Raw genomic sequence first — 20,321 nt, forward strand, 5'->3', positions numbered from 1 at the left:
AGGGTGGAAATTTTAAAAATACTCTAATTTATCAGCCCGATTCTTAAGTTAACGGGCTCAAAGTCAGTCCGCGGGCTTTCGGCCGTTTAAGGTGGGGAAAATGCTATTTTTAATAATTCTCATATTTTTTTATCAAAAAATGAAAATAAGCCAATGAAATTATTAATAAAAGACACAAATATGAATAAAATTAAGTTACAAATACAAAATATCATCATATATAAATATGTATTAATATCCAAAAATATCTAAAACATTCATTAAGAAGATAACATCTAAAAGTTTTATCTATAGTATAAATGTGCAATAAACGAATGTTATCATTAATATTTGAAACTTTATCATCATTATAATCAACTCTTTTTGTGAGTATGCTTTTCTTTCGTAATAAAAACATCAAGTTTTTCTTTTTTATCGAAATTTTACTTTTAAATTTTACAATCTAATTATTATTTTATTTTAGTTTGAGAAATATTGTTGTTGAAATTTATAAATTTCTAATTCAAATTGTAGAATCACAAGATATATAAGTATAAAAATACTCTCTTATCAAATATATGGAGTTTAAAAATATCAATGCATATAATATAAATCAAATCATTATTAAAGTCCAAACTAACTCATTTTTTAAAAATTTAATTGGATAAATTATTATCTAAAACTAAATAAATCAAATCATTTTGTGAAATTTAATTTTAAAATGATAATAATAACTAAATATTTAAAATATCATTAACAATAAAAAAAATTAATGATATTAGAATTACATAAAAAATTTTAAAAAAAACAAAAAAAAATTATAAAAAGGCCAAAACAAGTCGGGACTGAGGCCCGTTTAAGCCCTCAGCCCTATAGGACTAGCCCTGTAGGGCCTGTTTCTCATTTGAGAGGAAAAATTCAAAGCCCGGTTCTCGTAATTTTCAGGTCTAAACGGGTTCGGTTCGTTTTTCCGGCTCTAATTATTATATCCTAAATTCCTTTGTCTTCCTTGACGCCAAAAAAAGAAAAAACAAAAAAAAACCTTTGTCTTCCTCCATTCGATTTCCTCGTTCATAGGCATGAAGGCCACCTGACTCTGATATGAGATGGGGATTGCTGTTCAGCTTTTTATATTCATACTAACAGAAAATTAAACCTCTTTTTGTGCAAATTCATTAACAAAATAATTATTATAATTTGGTTACGAAATAATTATCTTCAAAAAAGAGACTCAAATTCTATGGGTTTGTTGTCATTATAGTACGCGGTGCTGAGTTTGCTGGGTTATGAGCTGCGGTGTTTTTTTGGATTTGGCCTCATATATAAAATCATCCTTGATATAAGAACTAGATGATCGATTTAAATAGATTAAAAAATTAGTTTAATTAGTTATTTGTAATAAATATATTGTTTTCTTTACAATATTCTTATTAATCATTAGAACTATCATTTCATGAAACCTTTAATATGTGTAATTACTACAAGGGCTATTTTAACAAAATAAATAAATAAAAATGAAAGATAGAACAAATTTGGGTTTTATATTTAAAATCAAAATGAATGTCAAACTAACTCTTGTATTAAGAATTAGAGATATAGTATTATTCACTCTTCGGCATTGTTAACTACCTTAATAGAAAGAAGCAGTTTATTAATTGATATTCCTAGGTTTCCTTTTAAAGAAATTGCCCCCATTTTTAATTACAATTGCTACTCTTAATATCTAGTGCCAATCATTGATAACTTGCAAACTTTGACACCCTTCCCTCCCGTTTTCAGTTTTATTCACAAGACATTTTCAACTGTTGTTATTAACCCAGTAACTGTTACATTCTGAACTTCATCCACACATCGTAAAGTGTATAACCGATGAGCTTGAACATCAGTCACATGTACACCTTCATTTAAGTTGATATGAAAAGAAACATCATTAAAAGAAGACCTTCAATCTCAGTTTGACTTGAATTTCTAGAGATAGGTCTAAACATGCATAAGCTGATCAACCTGCTGCTGAAAATACTCGATCAGTCCCTCCCTAATGAACATCAACTTTTCGGATCATGAACATCAATCTGATTATCAGTAATATTAATAGAGTCCTCTTGACTGTTGTTGAGTATAAAATAGAAATGAAAACCACCATCTTCTGTGATACGCTTCCTATCTTCTGGCTTTTTGAACTTATTAAAAGGGAGAAATGGTTGGACTGTAATTACCCACCACAAGTCACCAAACAGGTCCTGTCATGCTGCATGCATGCAAAGCCTTACGAGCCCCTTCGGTGAGCATCTTCTTAGCATGACGTAAAATGAAAACCAGTGCATGATACGAAAATTTTACTTTGGTTAAATCTCAAATCAATTCCTTGACGAGGATGCCTACGGGGATCTCGAACAGTGTTCTCCATCAATTCAAGCAGATGAAACTTATGCAAGAAGAAAACTTTGATGGAAGAAACCAACGATTGCAATTCAAACGAGAGAAGAACTTTCTAACTTCTCCATTAAAGAAACAAACAGAGCAAATGAGTTGTTGGAATGGACAAACGAAAGGATCCTGAGAAGAGGTATCAGCGTTGAGAAAGGTGGCCTTCTCGCCGGCGGGTGAAAATAAAAGTAGATTCCGGCGAGATGGGTGCCATTGCAAGGGTCGGACATCGAAGCTCCGGTCGGCCGACGCTAGGTCAACGGCTGCTGAAATTTGCCTTTCTCAATGGTCCAAACTTGTGATCTTTCCTCGCAATTCCATTATCTTCCCTCGTTCAAACCTTTACTTTACCCATTCAACTAGTGGAATTATTTTTATGTATTCAATAATTACATTTGAGAATGAAGTCCTCGCGGTTGACTGCTAACGCACCTGTGAAAAAGGCTCCACTTCATAATATCTTTTTCTCTTGAAATTGAAGGGTTTCCGATCCTTTCTTCGCTGAAGCTGGTGGGCTCACCGAAAACAGAGAGAAGCAATTCTCGGCTCTGAGTTTCACAGTCATGGGTTGCTGCTTTAGTGCGAGTATCAAGTCTGAAAACCCTTCACGCAAGGGTAACATTGCTGTTCTTCCCTACTTCCTCAACTAATTTTTGCTTCATCAGCTTGTTTGTTTGGTGCTTTCGGAGATTGATTTGGCTTTGGTGGTTAAAATAGGCTTGCATTCACGTAACCTAGTCATATGCTACAAATGCTCCTGCTAGTTTATTTGCGTCTATAAATAATAACAATAGATTTTTTTAGGAAGAAGATAAAGAGTCTGTCTATTTTCTGTCCTTTTGTTATCTGTACGGTGTACAAATAAACTTCGTTGAAATGAAATACATCCTTCAACCATGGGATGCACGGTAAAGTGTCTAATTAACCTGTCTGATTTCCGTGTAGCCTAGTTTTTACGTTCAAGCATTCCGGTCCCTACAGACTAACTACATAATGAATCATAAAATGGCTTGCAAATTTTTTGTCATTCTCCCTACAATCGACCTATTTATCGGGTATTCCAGTACAATGAGTAGCTTATTTTATAACTAGAGTTCTTATAAATGTTTTGAAAAGTGGACCTCTAAACTTAATGTGCAGTTGTGAATATAACCCATGATAGCAAACAACAAGATGGTTTGACTGGTGGAAGCAACAAGGTCTCCCAATTGAAAATTTTCAAATACGATGAGCTAAAAACAGCTACAAGGCACTTTCGTCCGCACAATATGGTGGGCGAAGGTGCATCTGGTAGGGTATTTAAGGGGTGGCTTGATGAGCAGACACTTGCACCTGCTAAACCAGGCACTGGGATAATCGTTGCTGTCAAGAAATTTAACCAAGAAGGCTTCGAGGGACACAAGGAATTGATGGTGAGTGTGACAAAGTGGTTAGCAGGCCTTGTTTACAATAAGAAATTCGCTCGAAGCATAGATAATATTTTAAGATGCTTTATATTATTTGTTGTTGTCACTAATTAGTCTTATGTTTTAGGCACAGATCAATCATCATCCTAACATTGTGAAATTGATTGGCTACTGCTTAGAGGATGACCATCGGTTTTGGTATCCGAGTTTTTGACCACAGGCAGCTTGGAAAATCATTTATTTCTTAGTGAGTTGTTAGTCTTTCCGTTTATTATTGCCATTTCGGGTTTATATGTGGGGTAACATTATTTAGTACCTTAAAGATTGAAACTTTCAATTATCTTTTTTTTTTTTTTTAAATAGGGACATCTTATGATGAACCACTTTCTTGGAGCAACCGTATGAAAATTGCCCTTGGTACTGCCAAGGTTCTTGCATTTCTTCATAGTGATGAAGTAAATGTGATATATCGAGATTTAAAAGCTTCTCATATCTTGCTTGATTCAGTATGTAAATCCCATTGATCCTACAAGATTAGGAGTCGTTATCTAGACCAGCTATTCTAACATCCCATTTTATTGTCATCAGAACTTCAATGCAAAGCTATCTGATTTTAGTTTGGCAAGGGGCGGACCATCGGGTGATGAGAGCCATGTCGCTACAAGGGTCATGGGAACCTTTGGCTTCACTGCTCCTGAGTATATAGCCACAGGTACCTTTTAGATTGATGAGTAGTTCTTAAATTATGATCACTTTAAATGGTCATATCCTATGTTGCCTGTAATCCTGGCTCCGCGCTTTCTGTTCTTCATTTGGTATATAGCATGTCATTTCTCTTGACAACCTTCATCAAATGTGTATCACCAGTGTCAACTTCTCATTTCCTTCTTATGTCAATGGCACACACTTCCTACTTCCTGTATTGGAAATAGCAGTTTCTTTTCTCTTTTGGAAAGGGAGGAAAAAAAAGAATAGACATACATAGTAATTCACTTGACACCATGAAGGTTGACGTATCTTCTAATAATATCTTGAATAAGTTATGATGCAATCTCATTGGTGGAGGCCTTAAAACCTGAATTGGCCACTTTAAATTGACTTGGTTACATAATTGCCTGGGAAACATGACAGTGACTGGGATTTGTGTTGTTCATCAAGGGAACTCGTAGAAGCCTGGTTTGAGAGCAGGAGAAATAAGAGTTTTAGCATTCATGTGGGAGCTTCCTTGTCCCCCGAATACTGCAAACATTTTTCTTTCTCTTTTGTATTAATTGCTGCTAGCTTGTCATATAATCAATATAAATTGCATAAGAAATGCACAATTTTTAATCTGTGAACAGCGCGGCTCATTTTTCAAAGGCCTGCCTTTTTGGAGTTATTTCGGTTGGTTGACTTTCAAACCACCTGCATTATTAGGTAGCTATATATCCATGTGAACTGTATCTGGATGTACTTTTGATAAGCTCTACAGTGCAAGTCAAATCCAGAACGTGAACTATTTAATCTTAAAACAAATGAAAACATTTCCCTCCTCCTTTTTCTACCTCTATAGGACTGATTAAACCCTCCTTACCCTAGCACTTGATGCACTTTTTGAAACTGTTAAAGTGGACATTTCGAAGAAATTCACAACCATCCCTGAGTTAACAGTGTATAACATAAATAAACTACGCAATTTCATTATCACAAATGCATTCTGTGGGGGCGTGTGGTCTGTTTCAAGTATTTTGAGGTTGCACTGGCTCTATATTGAATTGTTACGTTTTGAGAAGAAGTTTTCGAAGTTCTGTGCTCTTCTGCTTCTTAGTTCATTTCTCTTTATTGGTAGCTTCTTTATTCATTGGCTTTTACTTGAGAATTAAAACTTAAGTTGAAATAATCTTGACATCAGTAATTCAGTACTGCATCTTATAATCCCAGAGCTGACTCACATTTTAACTGCTAATCCTTCTCTATTGTCTTTCTCTGAAGGTCACCTGACAAAGAAGTGTGATGTATACAGTTTTGGGGTTGTTCTGCTTGAAATTCTGTCAGGCAAACGTGCACTGGACAGAAACAGGCCAGCCGGGGAACAGAATTTAGTTGAATGGGCCAAGCCGTACCTTCTGAGCAAACGCCGGATTTTCAAAGTTATGGATGCCCGTATCGCAGGCCAGTACCTGGCAAGCGAAGCCATGAAAGTGGCCAAAATCGCGATTCAATGCCTGTCTGTTCAACCCCAGTTCAGACCGACCATGGCCGATGTGGTAAGAGCATTGGAACAGGTTCAGGATTCCAGTGATACAGGTAGCTCAAGCAGAAGCAGTGGTCGTGTTCCTGAACAACGTTAAAGAAGTACTAATGGATCTTTGAATGGGGCTGGCGTTTCTTTGAAACATAGCAATTAAATATTTTAATATAAAATTTAGTTTATAGTGTAAATTATATTATAAATTAAATTTATTAATGCCAAACTCAAAATAACTTTTGAGTCCAAAAAAAAAAAAAAACTCAAAATAACTTCCGTTCCTCCCAGAATCTATCATTCAGACTAAGTTCTATAATTGAACTCTTTCTTACAAATTCGTAAAAAATTTCTTATCTATATACTCAGACTACGTCTCAGTCCAAAAAGAAAAAAGAAAAAATTTCTTTAAAAAAATAGTTAAATAATCTAAATTTTCATTTAGGTCATTAAATTTCTCAAACTTCTAATTAAGTCACATGGCCTCAAAAAAAATTTTAAAAATTTATGAAATGACTCTAATATTTTTATCATTAAAAATTAAAAGAGAATTCTAAATTAGTATATTTTATTTTATAATTAACATATTTCAATTCTAAATTAATAACTTTTTATTTTTATAATACATTTACAAGAAGCCTTTAATAAAATTTTATTACAACACAACTTTAAAAATAAAAAAGTTTAATTACGTAATTAACAAGTTTCAGTTTTAAATTAACAGCTTTATATCTCTATAATACACTTATAACAAGTTTTTAAATAAAACTTGATTACAATATAATCTTTAAAATTAACATATTCCATTTCACTGTTAACACATTTTAATTCTAAATATTTTAATATAAAATTTAATTTATAATACAAATTATAATATAAATTAGGTTTTATATTTAGAATTAGAGATACTCTGAGTTAGCCAGCAAAATGATAGTATGCCAAGCTCAATTTAAGTTCTATGATTCAGACTAAGTTTTATAATCGAACTCTTACAAATTCATTAAAAAAATTCTTATTCATTTACTCCTTCGTGTCATGACAGAGTATTAAAGATCCAATTTAACTACCATACAAAGGAAAAATTATGAAGAGGTCTTAAAAAAATTTTAATTATAAAAAAAGTCTCAATAATAAGTAAATGTAGTCATTCTCTATTTTAGCATTGCTTACTCTGCACTTATTTTTTTTGGGCCAATACTCTTCACTTATCGATATTTTTAGGATAATTAAATCCCTTTCTTGATATTGTAATTCTCTCAACTAAAAATGGTAGTTAAACACAAGTTACATGATCAATAGTTGTATTTGAAAATGAAGTTTTCACGGTGTGCTGCTAACTCACCTGTGAAAAGCCTTCGCTCTATAATATTACCTCCAGTCCTTAATATAAGAACTATTTAATTAATTTAAGTAGATGAAAGAAATTTATTAAACTAGCTGTTTATAATAAATATGTACTCTCTTTCTTAAAATACTCTTTTAAATCAAATATATTAGTTTTAACATTTAATAAAACATTTCACATGGGCAAATGTTACAAGAATTATCTTGAAAAAAATTAATAAATATGATAAATAAAATATATTAAAGTCTTGTATTTAAGATTAAATTAAAAGTCAAACTGTTTCTTATACTACCTCCGGTCTTAATTATAAGAGTTAGTTGACTAATTTGAGAAGATTAAAGAAAGAAGTTAAGTTAGTTATTTATAACAAATAGATGTTTTTTTTTCTAAAATATTCTTACTAATCAAGTGTATTGACTAGAACTACTATTATTATAATAATTACTTTGAAAAAAATAAATAAATATGAAAAATAAAATGAATTAAAATTTTATATTTAGAATCAAAATAAAAATGAAATAAGATTTTATACTGAAGAAAAGAACTATTAAGTATTATATGTTTTTCTCTTGAAAATAAAGGATTTTCGATCCTCTCTTCGCCGAGGCTGGCGGGTTCACTGAAAATGGCGAGAAGCAATTCTGGGCCCTGAGTTGCGCGGTCATGGGTTGCTGTTATAGTGCGAGGATGAAATCTGAAAACCCTTCACGCAATGGTAACATTGCTGTTCTTCCCTACTTCCTCAATTAATTTTTGCTCCATCATCTTGCTTGGTGCTTTCTGAGATTGATTTGGCTTTGGTTTTTAAAATTGGCTTTTCATTCATGTAACTTAGTCATATACCACAAATGCTCCAGCTAGTTTATACGCGTCGGTAAATAGTGGATTTTTTCCTTAATTCTTTGTAGAGGAAGAAGATAAAGGGTCTCTTTCTTCTCTGTCGCTTTGTTATCTGTGCGATATACAACGGAACTATGTTGAAATGAAATAAACCCTTCAACCATGGTATGTATGGGAAAGTTTTTAATTAACTAGTTTAATTTCCGCGTGGCCTACATTTTACGTTCGGAGTGTTTCGGACACTTCAGACTCCTTTCAAAACTAAACAATGCATCTTAGGGTCTGTTTGGTTTGAGGGGAGGGAAGGGAAGGGAAGGGAAGGGAAGGGAAGGGAGGGGAGGGAGGGGTAGGGAAGGGGAGGGGAGGATTTATCCTCACCTTGTTTGGTTTGATTAAAAAGGAGGAGAGGGGAGGGTATTTAATGATCTCTTGTTTGGTTCAAGGAGGGGAGGGGAGGGGAGGGATAGTAATAATCAATTTACTATTTTACCTTTACATATTAGTTTATGTTTTTTATTGATATATTATATAAATTAATTTACATCTTAATTTAAATTATATAATTTAATAAAAATTCAGTCTTTTTTTTTTATAGTAATAAAAATTCAGTCTTATCATGTTACTATGTGTACTAAAAAATTGGTATAGTAATTTTTTATTCTAATTAATATAATAATATATTTAAAATAATCAAATTAACAAATTTTATATGTTCTAAGAAAAATGAAATTTTATTTTCTTTAGGCTATCTTTTTTTCCAGCTTTAAAATATATTTAATAAATAATATATTTATAAAAAACAATTAATTTTATATATTATAATTTTTTATTTTTAAATAATTTTTATAATATATTTTTAATTATAATAATGTATATATTTTTATTTTTTTACTTAGGATAATATATTTTTTATTTGAAATAAATATTATAATAATATATTTTATGGGTAAAAGTGGAATATTAAAAAAACCATAAGGGTATAATGGTCCAAAATTTTGGCTCCCCTCCAAAAACCCCCAATTTGGAGGGGAGCCAAAATGGGGGAGGGGAGGGGACATTTTAGCTCCCCTCCCCTCCAAAATTTTTAACCAAATGAGGGGAGGGGCTCATTTTCCCTCCCCTCCCCTCCCCTCCCCTCCCCTCCAACCAAACACACCCTAATTTTTTGTCATATGATCGGGTGTTCCAGTACAATCAGAAGCTTAGTTTATAATTAGTGTTCTTATAAATGTTTTGAAAAGTGGACCTCTTAATCTGAATGTGCAGTTGTGAATATAACCCATGCTAGCAAGCAAGAAGATGGTTTGATTGGTGGAAGCAACAAGGTCTCCCAATTGAAAATTTTCAAATACGATGAGCTAAAAACAGCCACAAGGAATTTTCATCCCCACAATATGGTTGGGGAAGGTGGATCTGGGAAGGTATTTAAGGGGTGGCTTGATGAGCAGACACTTGCACCTGCTAAACCGGGCACTGGGATTGCCATTGCTGTGAAGAAGCTTAACCAAGATGCCTTCCAAGGGCACAAGGAATCGTTGGTGAAGGTTACTTTGTGGTTACCAGGGATTATTTGCAAAAAGAAATTTGCTCCAAGCATAGATGATATTTAGAAGCTTTTTGTTATTTTATGTTGCCACTAATTAGTCTTGTGCTTTAGAAGGAGATTACTGTTCAGGGACAGCTGCATCATCCTAACATTGTGAAATTGATTGGCTGCTGCTTAGAGGATGACCATCGGCTTTTGGTACATGAGTTTTTGACCAAACGTAGCTTGGAATATCATTTATCTCCACGTGAGTTGTTAATTTTTCCTTCCATTATTGCCAGTGGGTTGGCATTATTTAGTATCTTACAGGTTCAAACTTTCAATTATCTATTGTTTTTCGAATAGGGATATCTCATGTTGAACCACTTTCTTGGAGCAACCGTAAGAAAATTGCCCTTGATGCTGCCAAGGCTCTTGCATTTCTTCATAGCGATGAAGTAAATGTGATATATCGAGATTTAAAAGCTTCTCATATCTTGCTTGATTCAGTATGTAAATCCCATTGATCTTACAAGATTAGAAGTCGTTAGCTAGACTAGCCATTTTAACATCCTATTTTATTGTCATCAGAACTTCAATGCAAAGCTATCTGATTCTTGTTTGGCGAAGGATGGGTCATTGGATGATGAGAGCCATTGCTGGGTCACGGGAACCCATATCTATGGTGCTCCTGAGTATACAGCCACAGGTATCTTTTAGATTGATGAGTAGTTCTTAAATTGTGATCACTAAAAGGGTCATGTCCTTTTTTTTTCCCCGCATGTAATTCTGTCTCCACAGTTGCTGTTCTTTTGGTATATAGCGTGTCATTTCGCATAACAACCATCATCAATTGAGTATCACTTGCCTTTGTCAACTCATTTCAAGGCCTACCTTTTTGGAGTTAACTGTTAGCAGAATAATCTCCTGAATAGTGGCTCATTCGTCTGACTAACTTTCCAACCATCTGCATTATTGGGTAGCTACCCATCTGAACTGTAACTGGGTTTACTTTTGATAAGCCTTGCAATGCAAGTCAAATCCCGAAAGTGAACCATTTAATCTTAAAACACATGAAAACATTTCCCCTCCTTCCGTTTTTCTTCTGTCGGACTGATTAAATCCTTTTCACACTAGCACCAGCTGATGTACTTTTTAAAACGGACATTTTAAAGACATGCACAAGCATATCCCTGAGGTATGGTGTACCATAAATTGACTATGCAATTTCATTATTACAAATGCATTTTGTAGGTGTCTGTGGTCTGTTTCAAGTAGCTAGAATTCGAGGTTGCATTGGTTCTTTATTGAATTGTTGTGTTTTGAGAACAAAACTTCTAAGTTCTGTGCTGCTGCTTCCTAGTTCATTACACTTTATTGAGAGCTCCTTTATTCACTGGCTTTCACTTAATAATTAAAACTTAACTTTAAATAATCTTAACATCAGTAGTTCAGTACTGCATCTTACACTGCTAATCCTTCTCCATTGTCTTTCTCTAAAGGTCGCCTAATCAAGAAGTGTGATGTATACAGTTTTGGGGTTGTTCTGCTTGAAATTCTGTCAGGCAAACGTGCATTTGACAGAAGCAGGCTAGCCGGGGAACAGAATTTAGTTGCATGGGCCAAGCAGTACTTTCCGAGCAAATGCTGGTTTTTCCAAGTTATGGATGCTCGTATCAAAGGCCAGTACCTGGTACACGAAGCCATGAAAGTGGCCAAAATCGCGATTCAATGCCTGTCTGATAAGCCCCAGTTTAGACCGACCATGGCCGATGTGGTAGGAGCATTGGAACTGGTTCAGGATTCCAGTGACACAGGTAGCTCAAGCAGAAGCAATAATAGCGTTCCTAAACAACATTAGAGAAGTGCTAATGAATCTTTGAATGAGGCTGGTACTTATTAGACCCAGATCATCTGCTTCTCGGTTCTGATTAGGTAAGTTGATTGGATTGAACTCGTGCTTCAATCCTTTTTACTGGCTTCAGGAAATTGGTGATTGCTGTTCATCTTTTTGATTCGTTATATGCTAAACTAGATATCATCTTCGCGGTGGTGGTGAGAGATTGTGAGGGATGAAAAATGTAAATGTGATAGTGGAAGAAAACGAATTTGATAACTAAATTAAAAAAAAGTTTATAACATGAGCCATTAGTCTTGTGTAACGTTAACTTTAATATTCTTTTCATGTTCATGGCAGCGACACTCAATTTTTAAAATTTGATATTTTGGCCAAAAAAATTGATGTAAACGTTTTTATTTGGGGGAAAATTTTGATATAAACCATGTCAATTAAATTATGATGAATGAATGGATTATTTTTAAAATAGTAATAAAAGAACATGTTAATATAGATATTGGTCCTTTAAGTTTGTGCTTATTTTGTTTTTGGTCTCTCAAGTTTTAAGTCGTAAATTTTTGTCTTTTTATTTAAAGCATTAGTCTCTATAATATAATAAAAACTTAGATTATTTTACTTTTTGAGAGAGTAAAATCTATGGTTTAAAATTTGAAGGATTAAAACTAAAATGAGAATATATATTAGTCCTAAAAGAATTAACAAACATTGCATGCAAGCACGTCTTTGACAAGCAAAGCAATAGAATACCGAACTCATTTTTTTTTTTGGTCAAAGAAACGATGTATATTAATTCCAAAGAAACAGAGTTTCATCCTATGCCTTCTCTACAGTTCGACCTATCAGAAGTAAGCAAGATCAAAAGAGGGGATGGGGGAGCCAACTCCCAACCAAAAGACCACATCCCCTTACAACCAGATTTGGCTAGCCAATCAGCTACCAAATTGCACTTTCTAGGAACAAAGGATAAGCTAGAGTCTGTATAGGAAGCAAAAAAGCCCTTTAAATCAGCAACCAGCCCGTTTGCTTTCCAATCAGGACAATGAGTATTTTCCTTGATTGCTTTTACCAAAGGAAGACAGTCTGATTCCACATCCACCTTGCCTAACTCTCTATCTTTATAGCGAAAGATAGCCTGATGTAACGCCTCAGCTTCACTCTCAAAAGCTGATAGCACTCTACCTTTTTGGCAGAATAGATCTACCACTTGGCCCTGAGCATCTCGCAGTACAAAGCCCACACCACTACGATTTGTACCTATTACAAAAGAGCCATCAACATTTAATTTTAAACTATTAGGAGGAGGAGGAGACCAAACCATATCTTCTAATTCATTAGCTGAGGAAACCGAATGAGATTCACTCCAGCGCTTAACACGCCACAGTTCATTTACACCAGTAGAAGCAGCAATTAAGATCCAATTCAGATCTGGGTTTTTGTTCTCAAAAATCAAACCACAACGGGCCTTCCAAATGTACCAACACACATAGGCCACCACAGCTTTCAAAAAGTCATCCTGCTTAAGGTCATGCAAGATTTTAGCAAGCCAAAAATCAAAAGAAACCACATTTAGCTCATGCACCACAATAGCAAGCGGTGAGGCAAACCAAAGAATACCGAACTCAATTTAACTTCTGTTCTCTCTTAGAATTCCTGATTCAGACAATTAAAATTCTTATTTATATACTCCTTTGTTTCATAATATAGGTCATAGATCCAATTTAACTATCATAGTAGTACAGACTAAGAGTTGTGGCAAAAACAGAATCATACGAACTTAAAGTGGTGGTAGAATAGAAGTTGACGTAAGAAAAAATTTGTTGTACTTCATAAATTTACCCTTATCATTGAAAAAAAAAAATGCTCTAGATGTTATAAAAGTTCCACTTATTATCAGAACTAAGTAAAGTTGAGAGAAAAAACTTATATTGCGTATCAGAAGGTTCTTTTTTTTTTCTTTTGAGATACCATATAATATAATGACAAGTAATAGTCTTAAAAAAACTCGAAATTCTACTGGTGATATTTTGTGGATATGCTGTGAATTTGTGATTAGCGTTTGAGGTATTGGCCATTGGATTTGCTAGAGGTATGAAGTACTCTAATCTTATTTATAAGATAAACAGAGGAGTTTTATTTTGATTCTTGAATTTTTAACATAAATATACTATTTCACATTTTATTATTATTGTGTAGATTATTTTTTTAAAAAGTGTATACATTAAATAGAGGTAAAATTAAATTATCAAATCTTAAGAGAAAGTTAATAAAATTTAGGCTTTTCTTAATGTTAATAAAACATTTTGAAAGTGAGTTACCAATTTAGCACCATCTATGGCACTCTAACCACACTTCCTCAATGTTGAGTGCTTTTCATTCTACCATTCTGTATGAATTGGCAGTATATCCTTAAATGACATTAATGCTATTTAATAGTGAAGAAATTAGTGCTCCCTGCACTATAATATTCGCGTTATTAGTATCCTTTTTATAATTAAGTTACAATTTACATGTATAACGTGTCTCTTTTTTTTTAATTATTCTCTTTTTTTTAACTCATTTTTTCTCGCTCAGCCTCTCTATAAATACGAATATATTAAGAAAAAAATACATTTTCATATATTTATGCCTTTAACCGGCTTCTTATATATTTATGGAATTTAATTATTTGTAACATATGTAGTGTATATATATAGATAGAATATAATGAAAAATAGAGCAGGTTCCTATGAAACAAGACATGGAATGGAGCTATTATGAAGAAGTTCCGAGAGTGACAAGGAAACTTCAAATTCATTCAAGTCATAGGCTCAGAATATTGGAATGTAATTTCCCATTTTGTCCTCAGTGGAAGAGTGGCCACCTATTAACTGGCTAGTCATGACTTCTAAGTATTGCATTATACTGCAAATTATTATGGGTAAATGAGACACCATGCAATAATAATGATGACGATAATGCTAAATATAATAATAAAATCTCAACACAAAAGCATGAGCAATGGTTGGATCAACAAGATTGATATAAATGGGTCACATTTCCTTGCATCACCCTTTAATTTGGACCCCATTATTAATTATTAAATTATCAAAATATATATGATACATTTAATACAATTATATTCCTATCTATTACGATGATTTAACGTAGACAAACATGTATTAGCTAGTTTAATGGAATAGCAATTCACTAGCCAGAATCTTATAATCTAATAATGTCTTTATGAAATTTTTCTCAAGCCTGAGGTGACGAGTTTGAATTCTTTATAAAGGATATAATTGGTAGTAAAAAAAAAAAGTAATTTGCCAAATTTTTTTAACTAACATGTATTTAATGAATTAGAATATACTTCATTGTAATATTCCCACTTTATACAAAATAAAATATCAACAATCTTAGCAAGAACTAGACTTTAGTACTTTTGAGAATTCTACCTACCACATTCCCATTATAATGTCAAATGGACGTACTTTTAAAAGCTATAGGTACTGAATTAGCCTCTTTGATCTGTGAGTTTGCAAGTCAAATCTCAAATTCTTACTAGGTTCGAAAAAGTTCAGCCCTTTAAAGACAATTCAAAATTAGTAAAACAATAATGAATATAATTTTTTGTTTTCCATTTAATAGTTTTCTGTACAAATTAAATTAAAATTAAATTAATTTATTATGGTCAATTCAATTACAATCCGATTATAGCCAAACTAGTCAGTTTTGAGTGCTGACCTGAAAATAATAAGACTAATGAATTCCAAATAAGTATATATCAATTCAATAATGATTCATTTAGTTTTGAAAATTTGAAAAGCAGAATACAGATTCACTCTTTATAAGCGTGATTGCAACACAATGTGAAATTTTAATATGGTTCACGAGTCACCTGTATATCTTAATTAAAACAAACAATATAAAAAAGAATCGTGGTTGGCAAAAAAATAAATGAATATATAAAAAAGGATCATGAATAAGTAAGTATCATAAAAACATATCAAATGTTCATCTTTTTTTCTTTCTTTTTTTTTAAAAAAACATTGTACATATGATATGACATGTATTTGATAAGGCTTTACTTCAACCCATTCAATGTCTTCATTTTACCATCTTAAGGAAAAGATAACATCAAATCTGATTGCTTTTTGAATTGCACCCCAAAAAAGTTATATTTTCTCGTAATATTCATATATCAGGAAACCAAAATTTAATATGCTTTAATATTTGATTCATTCACGCAAAATCGAATGTCATGAAAGTAAATGTGGAGAAACTCACATTTAATTGATGACTTAAATGTCAAAGATATATGTTTGATTTTTTTTTTGATTATGATATATGTTTGATTTTAATGTTTTACAACATTCATTTGATTTGAAAAAAATTGTAATTTTGGATAAACCTTCATTCAATATAAATTTTGTTTCCCGAAATTACCTGGATATATCCACTCTAAAAATTTTTTATCAAACACAATGTACACAAGGATTTCCTTGATTATCACATAATTAAATACGCTAAAGAATGTGCGGATAATTAGAAGTCTGAAAATAGTAATAATCTCGAAGATTAATTTATACTTTAGGTTGGCCGAAAGAAATTTTATACGTCACTAAAAAAAATATACAGTTTTTAACATTTGCAGCACAGAACTAGATTAATACATTAAAGAATACACATAGAAACAATTGCGAAAAACCAGAAGAAAAAATAAAGAAACGAGGAGACACGTAAGGTTATATCTCTTATTAGGATAAATGGAAAGAAAGGAAATAGGATAAGATCTCTATTAACCATAATAAGTCCATCACTTGGTCCAAAAAAGAAAGCTATAACAAGTCTATTTTGATCCTAATTAATCACCTCTTTGGTTATAAATACTTGTTAGCACAAATGAAATAGACGCAATCCTAAGTGTGAATTATTGTCTGTATTACGTAAAGATGCCATCTTTCAGAGCTTTTGTTCTTCTGTTCATATTCTTTGCCTTTGCTTCTCTATGCAATGCAGAGCACAAGGCAAAGCACGCATCGCTGTCTGTAAATCTTGAATCTGGATGGCCAATTTCTAAACACTTTTTTGGAGTATTTTTCGAGGTTGACACAAACATATGTTTTGCATCATTTGTTTTATACACACAATATTGTATAAGTAATTAACCAAATGATTGTTTTACAGGAGATTAATCATGCTGGATCTGGAGGGTTATGGTCAGAACTTGTAAGGAATAGAGGTGATTAATTATACAACTTTCAGTTCGCCTAACTCTCAAGGATTCAAACCCTTTCTCCCTTTTGCAATGTAATGTTTTGATAACTAAGTAAATGCAAGCTTATGATTTTGAAGGATTTGAAGCTGGTGGAACAAGTGTTCCTTCAAGTATTTCACCTTGGTCAATTGTTGGAAATGAATCCACTGTTCGTGTAGAAACGCAGCTTGCCTCTCCTTTTCCTCGTAATAAAGTTGCAGTGAGACTTGATATCCTCTGTGAATCTTCTAAAGATTGCCCACATGGTGTTGGCCTCTCTAACCCTGGATTTTGGGGCATGGTATGACTATGTTTTTTAGCTCTTGATTATATATCATTATTTTCCTTGTGGTTGAACTATCTTAGATTAATTCTTTATCTTATTTGCATGTGTTGTTCCCCTAGTCTATTGAAGAAGGGAAAAATTACAAAGTGATCTTCTACGTTAGAGCATTAGGACCAATTGATTTGAAAGTCTCATTCAAAGGAACACTTGGCCATGAACTAGCTTCTACTAATATCAGGTTATTGATTGCCTTTACTCTCTTTGGTAATTATTATATGCGTGTGTGTGTGTATCAGCTACTTGACTGATGGATTCATGCAGGGCATCTGCAAGTGATGTTTCAAAGTGGAGAAGGATGGAAACTACTCTTGAAGCCATTGGATCGGATTTTAATTCTAGTTTGCAAATTACAACCACAAAAAAGGGAGTGATTTGGTTGGATCAAGTCTCAGCTATGCCAACAGACACCTATAATGTCCGTAATATTTGAAATAGAATTTTTTAATTATATTAAATTACATATTTGTTATTTTATACTTCTCTTTATGTTTAAATTTCCTTTTTTCATTATTTTAGGGACATGGTTTTCGGAAGGACTTATATCAAATGGTAGCGGATTTGAAACCAAAATTTGTTCGTTTCCCAGGTATCTATGATGTTAATGTAAAATTATGCATCCTCTAAATTTGTATTTTTTAAAGATGTTATAATTAATTTAATTATTAATTATATCTTGCATTGCATCAGGTGGTACCTATGTTGAAGGGCAAAAATTGAGAAATGCATTTAGGTGGAAAGAAACCATTGGATCTTGGGAAAATAGACCTGGTCACTTTAATGATCCATGGGATTATTGGACGGATGATGGTTTGGGTTTTCTAGAGATGTTTCAAGTATGTCCTTTAAGTTTTTTCCAGTTCATTATATTATTTTGTTCTTCTGTATGTAAAAAAATCAATAATCGATAAATTGTTACAATTTGTTGTGTTTTAAAAGCTTGCAGAAGACCTTGATGCACTACCAGTATGGGTATTTAATGCTGGAATTGCTCGCCAAGAAGAAATCAATACAACTGAGATTGGTCCTTTTGTTCAAGTATAATTTAAAAATTCTTACTTCCTCTTTATTTTTAATTGATTAAGTTGGACTAATATTTTGCATTAATCATTTAACAGGAAGCTCTTGATGGTATAGAATTTGCTAAAGGTCCAGTCACATCAAAGTGGGGCAAGATTAGAGCTTCTTTGGGACATCCTAAACCATTTGATCTACAATATGTTGCTATAGGAAATGAGGATTGTGACATGTATAATTATCAAGGGAATTATCTTAAATTTTATAAAGCCATCAAGCATCACTATTCAGATATGCAAATAATCTCAAATTGTGATGCTACTGTGAAACCATTGGATCACCCAGCGGATTTGTTTGACTATCATATTTATACAACTGCTGAGGATATTTTCTCAAAATACAACAAGTTTGATTCTGTAAGACGCATTGGCGCCAAGGCTTTTATTAGTGAGTACGCTGTATGGAGAGAAGATGCTGGATTTGGATCCCTCTTATCTGCCTTAGGAGAAGCCGCATTCCTCATGGGATTAGAGAAGAACAGGTTTATTATTCCTTAAAATCATTGAATATGTTTTAATGACTTAAATGGTTATATTTTCTATGGCTCAAATGCTAACATATTGATATTTATGCTGCAGTGATCTTGTGGAAATGGTCTCTTATGCACCACTTTTTGTGAATTATAATGACCAAAAGTAATACATTTGAATTAATTGCTTTGGTATATAAATTTTTATGCATGCACTTCGATTGAAATTAGGTAATTTTTGTGTGAATATATAGATGGAGACCAGATGCAATTGTGTTTGATTCATATCGAAGCTACGGAATTCCTAGTTATTGGCTGCAACGACTTTTCACAGAATCAAGTGGAGCAACATATGTTAACTCAAAACTCAAAGCCCCGTCCTCTATTGTCGCATCTGCAATTGTTTGGCAAGATAAGGCGAATCATAGGAATTATTTGAGAATTAAGGTATATTCAATTCTGGAGTTAAAATTAATTATTTGGGAGTTAATTTTTAGCTTAATATAGATTTGAAATGCTTCTGTTAGGTTGTGAATTTTGCTAACCGAGCAACCACTCTTAGCATTAAAATTGATGGCTTGGACTCCAATATGGATCTCTCTGGCTCCACACTTACATTGCTCACTTCTGGCAATGTTAGAGACGAGAATAGCTTTTACAATCCCGTTAAGGTATTTATGATTTTTTTAAAAAATCATTTTGAGTATTAAGTTATTTACTGGAGAAAATTAGTGTAAATTTAAAGCTCATTCTGAAATTACACTTACATATATATGTTTGTGTGTGACTTTGTATATAGGTTGTACCATCGAAAAGTCTATTGGAGAATCCTCAGGCTAACATGAACGTCACACTTCCTCCAATTTCAGTGGTATCAATTGACTTCCCAAAATGAAGAAAAGACAACATGAAATTGGTCGAAGGATATGAGAAGATAGAAATAAAAACTGCACTCCTTAGGCAAAATTGTTGGATAATATGTTTGTGATGCTTTTGGGATTGTGGTTTTTTTTGTCTGTTTATGATCAGTAATTTTAATATTGATGTTGTGTAGTAATAAAGACTACTACTGGGTTGTTTGTGCCTTTAATTTATCGTCACAAAGTTTCCTTCTCAAGTATTTACGTTTAATCTCCTTCTAGATAATACCAAAAAGAAAATATGGAATTGTGTGTGGACCCGATATTTAAGAGAATAAAATTATATTTATAATACAAATTTTCTTAATTCTTAATTAAAACACGTGCTTTTTAACCATGATATACATCATCATGCGCCTACATGTCTGGATTGAAAATTCAATAATAAAAAATATATATAACTAAGTAATTTGTCCAAAAATGATTTATAAACCTCTAATTAAAACAAGTGATTTTTAAATTTATTGATTATTGACATTGTAATTACACATAATAATATAACTTGAAATCGAGTTTGTTTAACTAGAAAAACGCAAAAGTATATTTTTAATTTTTGTAAGATTTTATTTTAATTTCTTAATTTTAAATAGTATTTTTTCAGTCATATGACTAAAAATTTATTAATTTAATTAATAAAAATTCTGTCATCAATTTTAAATGCTAACAAAATATTTT

At 32.5% G+C, this 20,321-nt stretch overlaps 2 protein-coding genes and 1 pseudogene across 2 annotated transcripts; 2 read left to right on the forward strand and 1 right to left on the reverse strand.

Moving 5' to 3' along the window:
• Nucleotides 1-2,838: 2,838 nt before the first annotated feature.
• LOC114727367 (receptor-like cytoplasmic kinase 176) lies at nt 2,839-11,914 on the forward strand (annotated as a pseudogene).
• A 498-nt stretch (nt 11,915-12,412) lies between these two features.
• LOC114727356 (uncharacterized) lies at nt 12,413-13,449 on the reverse strand. Its single transcript, XM_028914060.1, has 2 exons — nt 13,441-13,449; nt 12,413-13,117 (listed from the first exon to the last, which is right to left on the reverse strand). Exons 1-2 carry the CDS (start codon nt 13,447-13,449, stop codon nt 12,413-12,415), a joined length of 714 nt encoding a protein of 237 aa, XP_028769893.1.
• A 3,083-nt stretch (nt 13,450-16,532) lies between these two features.
• Nucleotides 16,533-19,621, forward strand: LOC114727357 (alpha-L-arabinofuranosidase 1-like). Its single transcript, XM_028914061.1, has 13 exons — nt 16,533-16,685; nt 16,768-16,822; nt 16,936-17,138; nt 17,243-17,361; nt 17,445-17,598; nt 17,700-17,769; nt 17,871-18,016; nt 18,120-18,218; nt 18,299-18,738; nt 18,836-18,892; nt 18,981-19,173; nt 19,254-19,397; nt 19,526-19,621. The coding sequence occupies exons 1-13, from the start codon at nt 16,533-16,535 to the stop codon at nt 19,619-19,621; spliced, it is 1,929 nt and encodes a 642-aa protein (XP_028769894.1).
• Nucleotides 19,622-20,321: the final 700 nt, after the last annotated feature.

The sequence above is a fragment of the Neltuma alba genome, unplaced genomic scaffold (genome assembly GCF_004799145.2).
Source record: "Neltuma alba isolate B1F8T4 unplaced genomic scaffold, ASM479914v2 tig00012467_pilon, whole genome shotgun sequence".
Taxonomy (NCBI): Eukaryota; Viridiplantae; Streptophyta; class Magnoliopsida; order Fabales; family Fabaceae; genus Neltuma; species Neltuma alba.